Source organism: Netta rufina, assembly GCF_964035555.1.
Source record: "Netta rufina genome assembly, chromosome: 8".
Lineage (NCBI taxonomy): Eukaryota > Metazoa > Chordata > Aves > Anseriformes > Anatidae > Netta > Netta rufina.
The window spans coordinates 10,556,688-10,575,083 of NC_140131.1; the positions used below are offsets into that span (position 1 = coordinate 10,556,688).

Sequence of the window (18,396 nt, forward strand, 5' to 3'; positions counted from 1 at the left end):
GGACTGACAGTGCATGGAGGAGCCTGATTATACACAATTCCATTTTAGCAAGCCCTGCGATGTAATTTCACAGGGCGATCAGTGTTTGAATGTAATAGCAGCCTGTGCTAAGGTGTCAGAATATTAAAGGCGCTAATGGAAAAGCTCCCTGGTACACAAGGGGGACAGCATTACAGGAGACGTCGCAGATGGCTGGGCACTAAACTAATGGGGCAGGATCCAAGAAGGGGAAAAAAAACTAGCGAAGGGAGAGCTCACGGGAGCACGGGCACCTGCTTCCCTCTCACACGGAAATTAAACAGCGAGCGAGGGAGAGGCGAGCGTGTGCGTGTGTAAAAATAGAAATGGAGGGGGGAAAATACCCCCTTCCGGAGGGCCACGGTGTTGTGACTGAAAAAAAGGCGCCAGCTTTGCTTTGGAAAGGTGCGGGGTTGGGTTGTGGGGTGCGTGGCTGGGGGGCTGTGGGCACAGCCGAGTGGCCCCGGGAAGGGGAGGAGGAGCTGAGTGGATGCTGTGGCTTCGTGTAATGCAGCAAAACGGCTGCTCTTTGGTGCTCTGCAAGCTCCAGCTAAATCCACGCCGGGGAGATGCCTGCGGTGTCACGCTTTTCTCCATGTCCACGTCTCCAGGGGCTGACGGTGGGTCCGATTTCGGGGCAGCACCAACCCCTGCCTGTTCTCCAGCACTGCTGGCGGCACCGTCCTTTCCTTGGCCCTGACTTTCCCCAGAAGCAGCCACAGAGGATTCGCCTGGCCCACGCTCAGCTGCCTGGACAGGGAACGTGGCAGTGGGTGGACATCCACGCGGCGTGTCCGTGGGCTTGTCTTCGTGTTACCCCTGGCTTCCTCGGCCAGCGGGGTCCTGCAGGGCCAGGGGTGGCACCGCAAGGTGTGAGCCAGGACAGGAGGGGTGAAGGAGGTGCAGGAGGTTGCTGCCTGCCACCCAGCAGGGTCTGTGCCCTCCAGGTGCTAACGGGGAGCTGCCTGAGCATCTCCGTGCTGGAAGCAGTGTTTGGAGCTGCTTCCAGAAACCTGCATAACCCAGCCCGGCTCTCAGCCAGAATCACTGGGATGGCAGAGCCCTGCTTAAACGGCCTGCCCCTAGCCCGAGGGCAGGGCGAGGACTGTGGGAGGCACAGAAAAACACCCCCGATAAATCTCATCCCTTGGTTCCCACCGGGTTGTGCTGCTCAGCTGCTGGACACCCGCTCCTGCTGCCCGATGCTCGAGCTGCTCCCATGGGTGCCCTGCTTCTCCCCTCTCCCATGCCAGCACTGCCCGCCCGGCCCTATTTCCCAGCCCTGCAACCCTGGGGCTTTGTTTTCCTTGCGCCCAAACCCAGGGCTCGGACCCAGGTCCCCGAGGCATTCACCTAGCGTGCCACCAGCCGCAGAGCACACAGCGGTCGAGAACATTTTATCCGGGATAATCCGCAGCCTGGGAGCAGAGCAGAGGCTGGTCTTGTTCAAACACACGGGAACGGGAAGCCTAAACTGCTTGGCACTCTGACACTCCGGCCTCGCGGGCGCTGCTGTCGTTGCATAAACCTCAGCTCCTGCTGATCCCGTGGGGCCGCGGGCACCCTGCCCACGGGGCTGCTGCTGCTCGTAGGGTCCCTATTGGGGCTGAGAGGGGTCATGGCCGGGTGTTTGTGTTTTATGGCTGGGATGTGGGCAGCCAGGCTGCTCTGGGGTATCTCTGGGTGCACCAAAGGGCCAGGCACCGTCCTGTGCCTCAGTTTCCCTTTATCTGCTCGGTTGGGCAGTTTTAGGGCACGCGTGCGCTGCGCAGGGACCCTACAGCCAGCGGCGTGCTGCCGGGGGCTGCCTGCCCAGCGAGGGGAGAGCGCACACAGGTAGGGCGCATCCTCTGCAGCTCTCCCTTCAGCCTGGCCTGGCCTCCTGGGGGCTGTTTGGGGGCTGTTGGGGAGCTGTTGGGGAGCTTTACCTGCTCATTTCGGGGGCCCCTTTGGGCGCCGCGCCGGCACGAACGCCAGCGGAGCTCCGCGAGGCGGCCGGGTGCGCGCAGAGAAAGGCAGGGATGGATGGAGCCGGTGTCAGGGCAGCAATTGCTTATCGTGCCTTATCTGGGAATATGAAACTGTATTGCATGACATCCAGAGGCAGGCTGAATAGATATGCCAATTCATCTCGAGCCCGGGCTTTGACAAGCTAGACTGCCCTTGTTGAAAGGCATCAGTCAAACAAGAGCTGCCGGCTGCTTCTCCCTTTCTTCGACTTTCCCTCGCTCCCGCGCTCCGTCTCCCCCTCTCGCCGCCTCCCCTCCCTCCTCCTCCTCCTCCTTTTTTTTTTTTTTTTTTTTTTCTAAGCTGTTTCCGCACCAAATTGAAAAGCTTTGGAAATAAGAATAATAAAAGCCCCCCAAACTAATACCGTTTTAAGTACCCCCCCCTCCCTCCCCGAATGGGCTTGATAAGGAACCCCAGTGTATGAAGGCATGTTTAGATAACATTGAGAATATTACGGCGGGGGGGAGAAGGCAGGGAGAAAAGCTTCCTGCCGCCTCTAAGCCGGGAAAGGCGACGGCACCCCGGCTAATACGAGTGTTTAATATTTGATGTGTTGGGATAAAGCAGGATCACCTTCGAATTGAATTGAGTGTCAGAATGAGAATCTATTACTGAAATTCTTGTGTGATTTGACAGCAAAGCAGACGATGTTATTCTTCACTAGTTACCGCAATCTTCTCCCCTACATCACTTAAATATTTTTTTCTTTGCTTGAGTAAACACACATTATCCTTTTTTTCCACCTCCCTTTCCTTTTTTTCTCTCCCTCTTTTATACTTTTTTTTCCCCTTTTTTTTTTTTTTTTTTTTTCCTTAAATCAAACCTGCCTCTCGCAGGGCCGATGGAGCAGATTGTTATTTCTTTATTTGTCCTATTAAATGGAATTCCTGATCGTTTAATCCCGCTTTTGTAAGTGATTTAAAAACACTTGAAAAGCCGCGGATGTGGCAGCGCTTCTGACTAAACTGCTTAAAAAGGGACGAGCTTCACCTGGGCTCGTGTGAGCGGGGGAAATTCCTGCCTCCTGGCAGCCAGGAGGGCAGCCAGCCCACGGGGGACGAGTTTTGTTCCTCACCCTCCATACCTCCGCTTTCTGCTCTGCTCCTTCCTTCCCTGCCCGCTTTAAATGCTGCCCCGAGGTGGTGGCAATTTGCCCCTTTTCCTCCATGGTGCTGGGAAGTTGGCGTGGCAAGGAATCCCAGCAGACATTCCCCGTTCCCCTCCTTCCCGTAGCTTGCGTGCAATTAAATAATGGGATGGCGAGGGACCTGCTGTCCTGGGGGCCTGCCTCAAAGACACCCCCAGCCCCTGAACCTGAGGATGCTGGGGGGCTCCGAGAACATTTTAAGCTCTGTCTAAAAGCCCGCTTAGCCGTAGACGCGCCCTCCTTTTCCTTCCCAACACCCAGAGTGACACAAAGCCCTGACACCGCGCGATGAGGTGAGTGAGAGGGAAATGCTTGTTTTGGGGCCGGGAGGAAGACGCCACTTTTGCTGTCGCCAAGTCATTTTCTCCACTGCGCCGGTGTCAGGGGGGTCAGCCGCAATCCGCAGGCTGCTGCGCCAGGAGGGGTCCTTGGGGAGCACCCCCTGCCCCCCTGCTTCCCCAAGCCAGTGAGGGAGGAGCAGCTGGGGACATCTCACCGCTGCTTGCTCGCTCTCCAAGCCCACGTTTTTTCACGGGCATCACTTTCTTTGACAGAAACTTTCAGCCAAAAGCACCGCCGGTGTCTTTTATTCCTTCATCCCCATCCTGCAGCACTCAAACCGCTGAGCACCTTTGCTCCTGGGGGGATTTTCCCGAAAGGAAACGCTTCCTCCCTGCCCGAAAGTGTGCGTATTAATATTAAAATTGCAATATTAAAATTGCAATCAGCGTGTGAAACACTCGCTGGGGCTGCAGAGAGGCCGGGGGAGCCTCAGGGTGCAGCAGCAGAGCCCCAGCAGCTCTGTGAGCGCAGGAAGGGTTTGTGAGGCTCCCCGAGCGTCCTGACCTGCGCCCGGGTGCCCCGTTCTCCTGGTGTTAAATCTTGCCTTAATGTGACTGCCGACCGCCGGTTTTTGTGAAGCGCGCCGGGCACTTCCCCATAAATAAATGATGGAGCATTATTCAGTCCACTTAGATCAATACATCAGCCTGACAAGTTCCAGTTCTGGGAATTTTCTGACCCCCCTGGAACATCTTCTCCGAGGCTGCGCCGCAGAAGGAGCCCGGCCGTGCTGGAGCTGCCAGCAGTGCTGGGGCCGGGGCCGGTTTGCCTTCAGCTTTTGGCAGAGGCAGGCAGGGGAACCCGGTGCCAAACTGGGCTGTATTTTTACGAGAACTAGGCAAACCCTGCCCATGGTCTTCCCCTGCAGTCAGTGCTGTCGTGCTGCCCAGCCCACTCACGTGCACCTCTCCCAGCTCGGAGGACCGGCTTTGACCCCCAGGACGAGCCACAGCGCTCTTTTTTGGGGATCTGTACAAACTGAGGCAGGCACATGGTGGCCACAGGGAGGTTTGGTGACCCAGTGCACCAGCAGCGTGCCCTCAGACCCTTTCTGCTTCAGCCCAGAGCACTTCTACTGCCCCGCTGACCCACAGCATCTCCGTGCCGCAGGGCGCTGTGCCCCAAATCAGATCCCCCAGCAGCTCCCTGCTTCGGTTCCCCCGTCTTGGGTTTCCCGCAGGTGAGACGAGGTACAGGTTACCTGAGGACTTACCTCCCCTTGTAACAGGGCGTGGGTTATCTGCCGTGCTGCTCACACGTGAGGAGACACAGCCCGTTCCTAATCTCGCATTTCTCACAGGGATATCTGCTTGCCTCGGGTTTGAGATCCCTGCATCGGGGACCCAGGGAGGTGTTTGTGAGCCGCCACGTGTGCCTAGGGGATGCTATAAGTAAATAAATATAATTAATAATCACCCGACTTCGGAGGAGCGTTGGCAGGGAGGTAAATGGAGCCTTCACGGAATTACAAACAAAATCAGGAAAAAAGGGAGACCTTTCGGAGAGCTGGTGCGCATGGAAATAACTGTAACAGCTGCTCAGAAATCAGCCTGCAAACACCAGGTCGGTGCTTCGTAGCAGATCGGAGTGGCTAAGTTTGGTTTTGAATGACGATTCTGACCCAAAATATTTCCTGATGGCTTTTTAAAAAGATGCCTGTGTTTTTTATCAAGTAAAACGTAGGTGAAAACAAAACGCGTGGGGTCCTGCTGTCACTTCGGTGCCTGACCTCGAAGGGGGCAGCCCAGTCCCTGCAGCGCTGGGCTGCAGCCAGAGGGAGGGACAAATTGGGGTGGTTTCCCGGCCGAGAGGGTTTCCTGGCATTTTGTAGACTCGTGAGTAAGTTTAGGGGCTCGGTTTTGGGGCTGCGGCGGTGCCGGCGTCGGGCTGGGGACCCCGCGTCTTTAACAGTCAGCAGCAGAACTTTCCTGTTTAAAGATTAAACGTCGTCTTTAAATATTAAACAGCAAAGCTCCTCGCTCTTGATTGTGTGGCTGCTGCCGGCAGGCGGCTCAGAATTGCCAATTTTAATTAAAAAACTTTATTTTCGAATACAATTCCACCGCTGGCAGAGCTTGGCGGCCTCCTCCCCTGGCCCGGCTCCCTTCCAGCCCCTCTGTGCCCGCGTCGCCGCCTGCCCACACCGAAGGGACACGGGGCTGCGAGCGGCCTCGGCTGGGGCTGATCAATGCCCCTGGCACTTCCCTCCCAAAGCCCGGGAAAAAACAATTAAAAGCCGATCGATCCTGCAGACGGCTTTGAATATGCAGAAGTGCACACTTGACCTTCAGTGGTCAGGCCAACCTGCAGCCCGGCTGCTTAGCTAGTTTGCTCAGGTACGGCGCCTGTACCCGCTGACCTTGGGTAGCCGAGCAAAATGCGGTGCAAAAGAGGGGCTGGTGCTCGGCCGGGGGGGGCTGTGGCACGCAGGAGCCCCGTTCACAGCAATGAATTGGGATTTTAAGCAGCCTGGGGGCTGCTTCTCACCCTCTCCCCGTGCCCAAACTGGGCAGGGGCATGGGGAGAGGGTGCAAATGGCCCGAGGTGCTCGGCTGATGGGTGTTAGAGCGGCTTTACCCCATGCTGGCCCTGCTGGGACGCTGCCACCCTCCCTCTGTGCTCCGTGGCTCGCTCCTGGTTGGGGTGGGAGCTCTCCGAGCCGGGAGCCTGCCTCTCTGCATCCGCCTGCTGCAGCCCAGGAGAGGGAGCCACAGGCAGAGCCGCCGCAGCCGGCACCCGGGCCACCAGCCCCCGGCAAGTGGGGGCCCCCCAGCACCCCAGCACCCCGCTCAGCATCCCGGCATCCCGGCCGCGGGAAGCGTCAGCGATGAAGACATCAGAGCCCGTTGGGTGAAGGCGAGGGAACCCTCCCCGTTGTGTACACACAGTGTAATTTCAGTGAATTATGCACAGACTTAATTAGGAGTTTTAATTGCTAATCATCTCCCCGCAGGATTAGCGATGCTGTCTATTAATTACCCGTGGAGCCCTCTGTTTTGCTAAGGCGGGCGGAGCGCGGCGGCGCGAGCGCTTACGGGGTCCGGCGCTAAACCCGCTACCCCCGAGTTGGGGTTCCCGGGGGAGGGCGGGCATTGGGGGCTGCGGGGTGGCCATGCCCACGCTGGGGACAGCAGCAGGTAGCAGGGCACAGCCCCGGGTGGCAGCCCCCTGTCCGCTTTTCCCCCCCATTGCTGCTGCATGCAAGGGTCCCCGGGGCGCACAGGGGGTCCCACGCAGCTCCTCTCCAGCCGAGCCCCCCAAATTGGGCTCCTGCTCGCCCCGCTTGGCCCCGTTCCTGCTGCTGAGCCTCTCCCCAGGCACGCTCAGCCCGCAGAGGTGGTGGCACTGCCCCTGCCCGCTGCGGGATCACCCTGAGCCCATCTGGGGACGATGGCCCTCATGGTGGCACAGATCGCGCCGCGCCGCTAAGCCCGTGTGCCATTCTTAAGGCTCACAATACGGCCATGAGCTTAATTCCTCACAATGGAGAAGATATGGGGCTGGCAGCCCCTAATTACAGGTGTGGGGGCAGTGCAGGGGCCTGGCTGCTTCCCCCGTTTGCATTGTCCGCTGGGGTTGTGCTGCCCGCGCTCCCGGCTCCCTCTCTCTGGCCGGGCTGTGTCTCTGTGCCTTGGGGTGAGCAGCACGGGGGCCTGGTGGGGTTTTTCCCGGTGTGGGGGACCCGAGGATGGATGGAAAGGAAAGGGGAGGCCGGGGGGTAAGGGGGCTGCAGGTTGGGTCAGCCTGGGCTCGGCCACCCCGTTCCAAAAGCTTCTGAGTCCTGAGCTGAGCCCTGGGCAGCCCACCCGTGGTGCAGCAGGGAGGGTGGAAGGACGGTGGAGCAGCCCAGGGACGGGCAGGACAAGCCCCCAGCGTGATGGAGGTGACCGTGGGGGCTGCTGATCCTACACAGGATGGGTCTGTGTTGAATATCGGGGTCACAGACCTGTTCCTGCCCCAGGAACTGCCGAGCACAGGCAGCTGCTGGCAGCGGGGTGCTCCCCAAAACGTCCCTGCGTGCTCCCTGTGCCGCCGTCTGACCCTCTGCTTCTCTCTTGCAGGCGTACAGCTTTGCCATGGGGAGCTGGCCAAAGAACGGGCTCTTAGACATGAACAAAGGACTGAACCTACAGCACATAGGGAGGCCTCACAGCGGGATAGGTGAGTGACCGGGCCCTGCGCCCTGCCCAGCCCTGCGGCTGCAGCTCGTGGGGCGCCTCAGCTCCCAGAGCTGCTCCAGGAGGGGTGGGGAGAGCCAGCCGAAGGGTCTCAGCTGCTGGGAGGGAAGAAGATGTGCCAGGGGGAACACTGGTGTGCACGTGCCCGCGGTGTCCCTGCTGTACCCACACCCATCAGGGGATGGATGGGGGGCACATTGTGGCTCTTGGTCCCTCCGGGGGTGCTGAAGCTGTGGGAGGTGTGGGCTGGGCAGGGGCTGTCCCCAACGGGCTGGTGCTCCAGCTCCTCTGGGTGCTGTGGTCCTCAGAGCAGGGGCTGTAGCAGGCAGCAGGCTGCAGGGCCAGCAGGAGCTCCGTGCACGGGGCACGGGGGGCTAGACCAGCTCCATTGGGCTGCACCCCAGAGGGCGGCATCGCTCTCACCCCTCTCATGTCTCTGTTCCCTCTGCCTCCTGGCCCTTCATCCGCTCTGACTTCAGAGCATCAAAGTTTGCAAGGAGGTAAGATTTACTTGGAAAAGTCACCTGCTACCTGGGCCTCGAGGAGGCTGTTTAATATTGTTTCAAGACTCCAACCATTAAACTCTCCAATCAATCCAAGTTACGGAGATGAATTATTTAAAGCTCACCAGCTTTTAATTAGCAAGCTCCTTTTGAACTATGGATCTGGTTGCATTATTGACGGAGGTAGCATTAAAATTTGCTTCCTTGCCTGGGAGCAGATCTGCCTTGTTTGTGTGCCACATCGGGGGGGATGACGGAGAGGGAGCCCGGACTGCAGGAGCTGGGTGCTCCGTCCTGCTTCGGGGCTTGGACCTTGCCTAGGGTCCCTCTGGGGGATGTAGGGTTGTGTTGTGTCTCATCTTTCCTTGTTTTATTTATGGCAAGAGCGCTCTGTTGCTGTCATCCCCTTCCCTGACAAACTGTCCCCAGCTCTGGAGTATCATCTGTCCGCCGTTCGGTTCTGCCCGCGTTTATCTCAGCGCCGTGGTCTTGCTCAGGTGTCGCTGCCTGATGGAGCTGAGAAAGATGCTGCTCGCGTCCCTCCCCGCTCCAGCCCTTTAGGAAGGTTTTGCTGCTTCGTTTCTGCCCAGGCTTTCTCTATGGGAGAGCTCTCCTGGCTGCTATGGGGTGAGCCACGGGCAGATTGTCTGCAGCTCTGCCCCAGCTGTCTGCAATCTTCTGCCTGTGGCGGAGGCAGCAGCCGCTGGCCTCCTGTGCCTGGTGGCTTTAGCGGAGGCTGAGCTCAGCATCCCTCCTGGGACAGGGCCCGGCGTGATGCTGGTGGCTGGGGACCTGCCGTGCCTGGCGTTTTATAGGGACACCGGCCTCCTGGCCACGTCACTTCCCGGCTCAGGGATGTGCAACATGGGCTTTTCCTTTCAAATCCGGTAGAAAAATTGCCGTGGGTGGCCACTTTTTTGTTCTAAGCAAGATGTAAATTTGCGGTCTCGCCTGACGGGCTGTGCATTGCTTTATTTTCACCTCGCTCCCCGATTCACTGGCTCAGCAGATACCTGCTCCAAACCTGGGCTCTTCGCAGCCTCTGGGACCCGTCTTAACTCTGCGCTTCCTCTCCTCTGCTTCGTGCCCTGCCAGATCCCGTAGGGAAACCTCACCTTGCCCAGCTGCCGTGTGCGGGCCGGGCTCGTGGTGTACCCTGCTGAAATCTGGGGCCACATCCCATGGGAAATAGGCTGTGAGAGTGCAACAGCAAGCTGCTGAGCAGGGCTCGGCTGGGAGGGTTTGGGAAGGACAAGGCACAGGGGAGGGTTAGGGCACCGGGTCCGTGCGGTGACACCAGCGCGGCCGTGTTCTCACATCGGGGCCTCTCTGTGGAGTTGCAGGGACTGATACAGATCAGAATGATTGAAATCACAGCTTTTAATTGTGATTTAAATCAGCCAGCAGGGCACCTGCTTTCGGTAATTGATTTTCTTCTGGTTTTGCACTTTTTTTTTTTTATCCGTTTCCCTGCAGAAAGGTCAAGTTTTACTGACCAGCACCTATCAAACCGCGTTCAGCTCGCCCTACCATTGCCCAGGTGTTAAGTCTCGTTGTCCTTTTACACATCAAATATCGTATTTGCATTTATTTTGATCAGTGCTGTTACATAATGTGCCTTTAGTCCGGGTTTTTAGATCATTGTCGCATTAGAAAAACAGTGAGTTACTGTTTGTTATTCAAGAGGTGGGGATTAAATTATTATTCATGATGTGATTTGTTGCGCTTTTGGATGGAAATTGGAATGCCAAGTATCTCAAGTACCCGTGAGGTCGTTTAAATGATGTTTATTAGTGAAATACTGCTTCCCTTGCATACGCTCAGCGTAGAAGGAAAAGTGCATTTCATATTTTTTGTTAACGATTCCAGATGCGTGAAACAAAAGTGAGAACAGTGGCTGTGAGTTGAACTAGTGCTTCTGGAAACCACCCCTTCAAGAGCTTAGAGTTAGTCTCCTCATCTCCTACATTTGCTTGTTTTTCTGATTGTGGAAGAGATAAATGCACACCTTGGTTTTGTTCGGGCCTTTGTTGTTTCTTGGCTCTGAACGAGCCAGTTATTGCAGGGAAAACACACCGGGACAAGGGAGAAGTTTCCAAATCTGCAGAAGAAGCCACTGCTGGGAAAGTTTGTTTCCCATTTCTCCTCTCCGGTTCCACCTGCAGTGTGTTGGAGCAGCATCTAAAGCCCTTGCTCTTGGTCTCTTTTGAATCAAATGGAATTGAATTGATCCTTCAAAGTCTAGATTTCGATGCACAGATTATTAGGATTTCCCATTTAGCTCTAAATGTCAAGTTTGGGTTTTTTTCTTTTTACTTCTTCAGGAACAAGGTCACCCAGGCCGCTGTGCCTCTTGCTGACGGACCAGGAGCACACATCCAAGCCTTATTATACCCAGGCCAGGGGGCTCGGTCCTGCCAGGCACAGCAGGAGGGTCCTGGCCAGGAGGAGCCCACGGGCTCGGGATGGTGCCAGCTTGGTCCTGGTCACAGCCTCGGCACGGGGCTTCACCACTTCCCTGTGCCATGGGGCCGAGGGAGAAGGGAGAAGCCCCCTGCCTGGGCAGGTCAGCGGCCCCTGCGGTGAGCGACCCAGCAAGCACCCGGCACCTTCCCGGCCCCGTCTCTCTCTTTTCGTTTCCTGATTGGAAATCTCGGAAGGTTAGGGTGTGATATTGTTCCTGATCCGGAGCATTAATTAGGCCTCGGAAAGAAGAAGAGGAATTGCGTGTTTTTAACGGCGAGGTTAATGGGATGCTCGCAGAGTAGACAGTTTTAATGAGCTTCAACTCGATGCACAGTGAGTTTACTCTTTGTGTTAAAAGGGTCACACTGCGCTAGTTTGATGTGGATTGTCTCCTGGCCCCCGGTGTCATAGGTGAGCGGCTGTCAGAGTCCAGTCAGAGCGCATTTACTTAGTGACACGATTCTAATTAACTGCCGCGGGCTGCCAGCGCCGCGGGGAGCCGGGCGGGCGCCTGCGGGGTGCTGCTGCCCTGCCCTGCCCGCCCGCGGGGGCTGCGCGCGCTAAGTGCGGCGGCGGGCACCCCTAATGGGGGCCTTTGGCTCTCAGCTCCGGCTCGGGAGGGTGGCCCACAAGACTTCTCCTCGCCCTGAGAGGTCCTCGGAGCTCGCCGGCTTTCTTTCAGCCTCCTCTTGTTGGTTTGTTTTCCTTCCCCCTCTTCCTGGCTCTCCTGCTGCAGGGGTGCTGCGAGCCCCCCGTGCCCTCCCGCCCTCTGTGCCAGGTGGACCCAGGGGATGGGCGCAGCATTTTGTGACTCTTCTCCTCTGTCACAATGGGGGATGGAGCACGCAAAGCCCACTTCTGGCTCTCAGAGGAGGTGACACTCTTACCGGGAGCGGTGCCACGTGCTCAGCACCGTCCTTGTGCCATGGTGCCAAGAGCTGGAGGGCACGGGGCTTGCTCCGGAGCAGGGACCTGCCTCGGGGCCACTGCCCCAGACACCCCGGGGCTTCCTCTCCCAAGCAGCCCGAGACAAAAGGGGAAAGACCCCGAGTTAAATAATTAAAAGAGACTTAAGTAAAAAGCAACAGAAATGTCACCAAATGAGCGGTGTCACTCCGAATTAGCGCTGCTAAAGGTCAGGCAGATCCCAAGCAGGTGGAGCGGACGCGGGTGCCGCAGTGAGGCTCAGTGTCCCAGCAGGATGGGACCCAACAAAAGGACCTGGCCGGCTGCACCGTGGGACCACGGGACCGGGAATGGGGTGGCACACGGGTGGCAGGGTCCCGCCGCGAGTGCCGGGCCCTACATCCTGCAGGAGGAGCGGGGAGGCCGGTTGGAGGACGCGCGTCTGTCAGAGTCCAGTCAGAGCACATTAACGCGGTGACATGATTCTAATTAACTGCCGTGAGAGGTGTCACAGCTGGAAAAGCAGTGAGCAGAGACAAGCTTTTAAAAAAAGAAAAAAGCAATGTGACAGTCTTTTTTTTTTTTTTCCTTTTCTTTTTCTTTCTATTTCTTTTTTTTTTTTTTTTTTTTTTTTTTACTCTTGTGTGCTCTCTCCCCTCCATGTGGGAGTGGATCTAAAGATAATTAGGATGTCTGGCTGCCTGGGAACCTGAGCCAGGGCTCTTTTGCTTTCAGTCATTTAAGTTTTCGACATCTCTCTGAAGGGACTTGGTGGCGCAGTGGATTACTGCGCGCCAGAGTGACAGAACACTCTTCTAATCGTAAACCCTTTTTAGAAAAGATTCAGCTCTCCCTTTTTCCCTGGGAGCAGCGGGGGGTATGTTCTGATCACTGCAGCTCTGTTCCCATACACGCTACAATGGGAAACTCAAGGTCTTTCAGCTGTTTCCTGCAGTTAACAAAGGAGGCACAGAAGAAAGAAAGGAAGGATGATTGAGTGTTTGTGTTGACTGCACTCACCCCTCCGTCCTACCCAGCCGAAAGTTGATCGCGCGCTCGCCCGGCCCCGCTGAGCCAGGGGTGGTTGCAGGAGCCGGCCCACATCTCCCCGGTGTGCTGGCGGGGCTGGGACGGGCTGCGGGGCTTCTGCTGCCTGGGACAAGCCCTGGTGTGGCTCGGCGATGCCGTGCCATGCCACACGATGCCACGCGATGCCGTGCGCTCCTCCCAACCAAGGGAGAGGCAGCGGAGGTTGCTGCTCACGCAGGATTTGTAAGAGGCAGGCACAAGCCCCCAGCTTCAGGCTGGAAGCAGGCGTGTGCAGTGCCAGTGTCAGGCTGAAGAGGGATGTCTGGCGTGTCTGGGCTGGCAGGGCTGCTGCTGTCCTCCAGCTCCTGTCCCCTCTCACTTCTGGCTGTCCCCAGACACGTCCAACCGGCGGTTTGGGGAGGAGAGCAGGTCTGCATGGCCTCTGGCCCGGCTCCTCTCCCCAGTGGCAGATGGAAAACCTCTCGGATACATTTTCTGTATCACCCCAAGCCCTTGTTGGTGTGCAGGGAGCAAGGCGTTGATGGAGGGTGCGTTTATAGCTGCTCCGTGGTACAAATCAGCCGGCCCCAAACCCAGGAGCTTGCAGACCCAAACCGACCTGCAGCACAGAGAACCCCGTGCGCCGCCTCGGACCCGTCCCCTGGAACAAGCAGCATTTCCATGCACCACGGTGCGGCCTCAGACAGAGACATACGTGACAGGTGGGAGGCCCGGGAAGATCATTAACTTTGCAGAGAGCTTTTTCGATGGGAAGGAGCGGCGTAAAACACCGAGTGACATTTTGATTTCCCCGTGGATCCTTTTGGTGCCGTGGTGTCTCTCTGTGACGCGTCCCAGACGAAGCTAAATGGTGGCTTGTCTTCTCCTACCTGTGGGAGGGGAGAGCTTCCTCCTAACGAACATAAATGTTTTAATTAAGAGCATGCACTGCCTGCCCCTCTCTGTGTGGGGCTCCTGTGGAAGGGCTCTTTGGAGGGTGACTTTGGAGGGTGTCCCCAGGCTGCCCTTGCGCACCTGCACCTTGGGGGACAGGCCAGCAGCTCCTGCCCTTCCATGGTGGCTCCTTCTCATCAAGCCCTTCTCTCCAGGTCTTCATCATCCTCCTCAGCCCTTCTCCAGCCTCCCCAATCCCTCCAGACAGCATGGAGCTGGCGGCTGTGGTTTGCCAGGACGCTGGAGGCTGTGTCGGGAGGCTCCAGCAGGTTTGTGCCCTGGCTCCTCCTGTCTGCAAACACCTTGCCCCGGGCTGGGCTCCTTCCCCAGGCTGTGCAGAAGATGTGCCTCTAAGGAGAGCCGTGTCGGAGGTGGGCATGGGGTGCCCCTAACGAGAAGCCATTGCGAGGTGCGGGAGGGGAAGGGGCAGCAGGCAGCCGGAGAGGCTCCGCCGCAATTTAACAAGTTTCCATTCCCCCGAGTTCCCTGACAAGACCCCCCTCCGAGTCTGTACAGGAATTCATAAGAATAGGATAATTAGGATGTTTCAAAGCTGCGACCCTCAGAGGAGTCCTTGGATTAATCTGTTTTTTCCCTTAAAGACATCTGTAACTACAATCTTTGTTTCTCTCCCCTTCTCCCCCCCCCCTCCTCTCCTTTTCCCCCCTTGTCTGTCTCTGTATCTCCTGTCAAACCGTCGCAGACGTAAATGACAAAGAAATCAGAAAGAGAGATCAATGCAGTCCAAATTAGCACTTGGAGATAGACTGTGCTGGAGATGTCAGAGCCTGACCCCGGCTGATCCGCCAGCCTCCGCCGGTGATATTATGCAAATTGCATCCATCTGGCAGCGCCCGGCCAAGGACTAATGGGGCAGGGAGGGGGCTGCGGCCGGGAAGGGGACAGAGCTGGGGGGCTTTGGGGAGGGGGCTCTGCGATGGACGGGGGAGATACGGCGGCTCCGGGGCTTCGTTTGCGCTCCTGGGCGGATTAAAACCCAAACTCGCGATAAGAGATAACCAAACTTCATCTGGCTTTTGATTTTATTCCTTCTCGCTGCCCCTGCACAAGCTAGTACCAGAAAGGAAAAAGAAAAAAAAAAGGGAAAAAAAAAAAAAAAAGCTGGTTCTTGGTGCTCTTGTTTCCTGCACGTCATTACCACTGATGGCAGTTTGAGGGGAGAGACAAAGTCGGGGAAAGAAAGCAAGAAAAAAAAAAGCCAGCTGCTTAAAAGACTGCTGTAATAGGAGCATGGATAATAGAAATCTCAAATTACGGTGATCGCCTTGTTAAGAAGTTTGAAAATACGGCCAGATTGTCTTTAATGAGAGAAATATGGCTGTTAGTTAGTGAAGGAGGAGGGAATGGACCTTGTTTCAAGATCTGTAGCTCGCCCATCAAAGAGGCACCGGCTGTTTCATTTCAAAATCCTGTTCCTCTGCCTGATATTAAAAATAGTTGTTAAAGGCTTTGACTAGCAAGATGATTCTCTTTGGCTTCCTACTCTCTCTCCACCTCCCCCGAAAGACTTCGCTCAGAGAGAACTTCTGCTGGAAAAAAAAAAAAAAAAAGAGGGAGCAAAGAAAGAAAGAAAGAGAGGAAAGTTTGGTGCCTTCGGTGGGCACAGCGGGGTGATGGTGCCTGGGGGTCCTGGGGGTCTCAGGCTGGGCACCGGGGCTGTCCTGGGCCGTGGTGGCCAGGAGGAAGCTCTGTCCTAGATGTAAAACCTCGGTCTGCCATGGAGGGGTAAATCCAGGGCTTTTGGGGGGTGCCACCGCACCCCGCACAGCGCCGGGCAGCAGCCCCAAGCCCGGCACTGCCCAGCAAGGGTACGATGGCACAGCAGGTTTGTGGCTCAGCTCCTGTGGGGTTTGGGGCTGATGGCACCATGCTCTGTGGCTCTCATTTGAGCCTCGCACTCGGCTTCGTGCTCTCCGTGGGCTTGGCACGAGGGCGGGAGACGTACCACAGGCAGGGCAGGCCCCGGAGCACGGGCACCGCTGCCCTCCCCGCAGGCCGTGCTGGTGCTCGGCCCCTCAGGGCGCTCCTTGCCTCTCCTCTCCCCTTCCTGGGGCCGGGGGAGGATGGAGAGGAGGGCTCTGACAGAAGGCAGCTCCGGCAGCTGCCCCCGTGCCTCGTTAAGAGCTAACGGGCATCCTCGGCGCTGCCGCGCTCTGACCCGTGACTCGCTCCTCGCTGCGGCGCTGACAGTCCCCTCCGCGCGGCCGGCTCCTTCCTGCTCCCCTGGAAGCCGAGGATGGCGTTAATTGGTTTAAGGATCGCTGCCCCGCGTCCCGAGCGGCCTGCTGAAGATAACGAACTTGGAGGGTGTTAATCGCCGGCGTGTTAATAACAGCAGAGGGCCTGGGGACAGGGCCCGCACGGGGAGGGTGCCGCTGTGCGGGGACGATGGGCACCGAGCCGTCACGGGTCCGTCCGGGGCTGTGCTTTATCCCTCCGTGTGGGCACAAAAAGCACCATAACGCCCTGCTGCGGGCTGCTAACACACCAAAACCCCACAGCAAAGGGCTCCAGAAGGACTCAGTCCTCTGGAGGCTAGCAGGTGGGCACTTCAGCCTGAAACTACCGCATCCCGTGCCCCATCCTGGCAGGTAGCGGGGCGTGTGTGACCCCACAGGAGAGACTTCCCGTCCCTTTTTGGCCAGGAGGTGGCCCAGGGATGCAGCCGGCTCAGCTGCTGGCTCAGGCAGTGTCCCACGGCATTCCCCTGGCTTCGAGCTGCCCTTCAAGCCTGGAGGAAACCGTGACCAGAGACTGGATGCAGAGCTCCCCAGCGATGGAGAGCACGTGGCAGCCCTTGGTGAGCCTTCCTGCTGGATGGGAACAGCTCTGCAGCACCCAAACCCTGTCTGGCTCCGCGTTGCCCCGTGCTCCTTGCCTGCCCAGGAACGGTGCTGGCCCCACACGTCCCCATCAGCCACCTCCTGTCCCCAGCAGGGCCAGGACCCCAGGACTCCTCTCCAAGAGCCACCAGAGGGTCACGGGGGCCCTCCTCTCGCCTGCTGTGCATTTCCACCCAAGGAGAAGAGATCTGGCTTTATTTTCACAGCCAGGGGACTCGGAGTTTGGCCGCTGGGCCATCGCCGGCACCCGCACAGCCCTGTGCTCCTGTTCTTCCCCTGCAGAAGCACACGGATAACAACCGAAAAGAGGCAGAGAGGGAGAGAAAAAGCGAGACAAGGGATTTGCCTCCATGCTCCTGTACAGAGCAGTCTCCTAATGAGAAGAATATGGCTGCTAGTTAGCAGAGGGGTGTGTCCTGTAGGCTAAAATGAGATAGTTAAACTGCACTGATTGAAGGTTGAGGTTAGAGGGCAGCACAATTATGTTCAGGAGATTCAAGGGCTCTGTTTGATGCGGCAGTTCTAAGCTCCCAGCCAGTGTCAGTAGTTTAGCTTAGGGTTTCTTTTTTTTTTTTTTTTTTTTTTTTTGCGGGCTAAAGACAGGAAGGATAAAAACTATGGGAATGAGTTGTTACTATTATTATAAAGTGGTGCGAATTTTTTTTTTTTTTAACTACCAGCTCACCCCCCTTTTGCTTAACTGTTTCCTGATCATTATTTTTTAAGCTGCTTCAAGAGAAGAAGAGAGCATCCCCTTCCCCCCGGAGAGCGGCTCTGAATGTTCTCCCTCTCGGGGAAGGTGATTTTTTATTATTTTTTTTTCATGCCCAGACTTCAGCTCAGTTCCCTGACTGAGGATCAGGAAAGCAATTAGCAGTTCAAATTATGCCGAGGCCAAATTCTTTGTCTCAAAATCACAGGTTAAGAGTTGCAAAAGAACCTTAATTGCCTGGTGCTGAACGAGGTATTTTTTTCTGCATTTCCACTGCTTCGGGCTGTTTATGGGGGGGAGTCTCTTGTGTTTCCAAAGACCTGCAGCAGCACAGCTTTCTCCCCGAGCCTGCAGAAGCATCCAGGCACTGCACCGGTGGTGTCCCTGGCCCCTGGTGTCCCTGGCCTCCAGTCCCTGGCCTCTCTCCCAGCCTCTCTCTGCCACCAGCCCGCTTCCTGGCTTGCAGGTCACCACCTCCTTTTTCTTCTCCCCTTTCTTCCAAGCACGGGGCAGCCCTGTTCAGGAGGCTGTCACTTGCTCAGCAGAGATGAGGACACCCAGCCTGGTAAGGCCAAACGCAGGTATCAAGCTGCCCGTGCCAGCCACCCGACCCCGAGCAGCGAACGAAGGGCTGTCTGCCCCCACTCATGCCTGAGTCCTGAGCCCACGCTCAGGCTCTTGAGCCGACTGACAGCCCGCTTTATTTACTCTAATGGCTCTCATTTTTAAATGTTAATTCCTCCCTGAAGAAAATGTCTTTTCGAGATGAGTTGCCCATCACCGGAGAGAGCGTGGAGGGCGTGCTGGTGTCCTCAGCGCCGTGCCGAGCCAGCCTCCAGCCCCAGCCCCAGCTCCTTCCCTCTCCAGCCCGGAGTAGGATCCACGTTGCCCCAGCCCCATCATCCCAGCTCCATTTCGGGGCTGATGGATTGTCCCCAGGCCAGGTAATGGGTACGGCCCCAAAGGGGACACGGCAGGCGCAGAGGCTGGGCTGCCGCCGAACAACAATTTCTAACCTCCATTGGAGAGGAGGGCGGCGGGCTGGGGGGAGGAACCGGAGATAAATGTTAGCTCATTTCTTAAGTAATTAGTTACCTCCTCATCCCCATGTTGTAATTGTGAACAAGCTGTAATGTTTAATTAGTGTGTAAATGAAACCCCAATTTCATAATGGCTGCGGTGACAGCGCTAAGTGAGACGGGCACAGAAGGGGCCGCATTGTTTCAGCGGGAGATGAAGCTGTCGCCCAGCAAGCCGAGCGTCTCTG

The 18,396-nt window shown here is 57.0% G+C and overlaps 1 protein-coding gene across 3 annotated transcripts in view; it reads left to right on the plus strand.

Moving 5' to 3' along the window:
• Nucleotides 1–18,396, plus strand: part of ERI3 (ERI1 exoribonuclease family member 3) — a 110,003-nt gene that overhangs the window by 71,579 nt on the left and 20,028 nt on the right. For all 3 annotated transcript variants that reach the window (XM_084290712.1, XM_084290713.1, XM_084290714.1), the window contains exon 7: nucleotides 7,579–7,678. In XM_084290712.1, coding sequence (XP_084146838.1) covers nucleotides 7,579–7,678 — 100 coding nt within the window. The remainder of the gene's footprint in view (nucleotides 1–7,578; nucleotides 7,679–18,396) is intronic.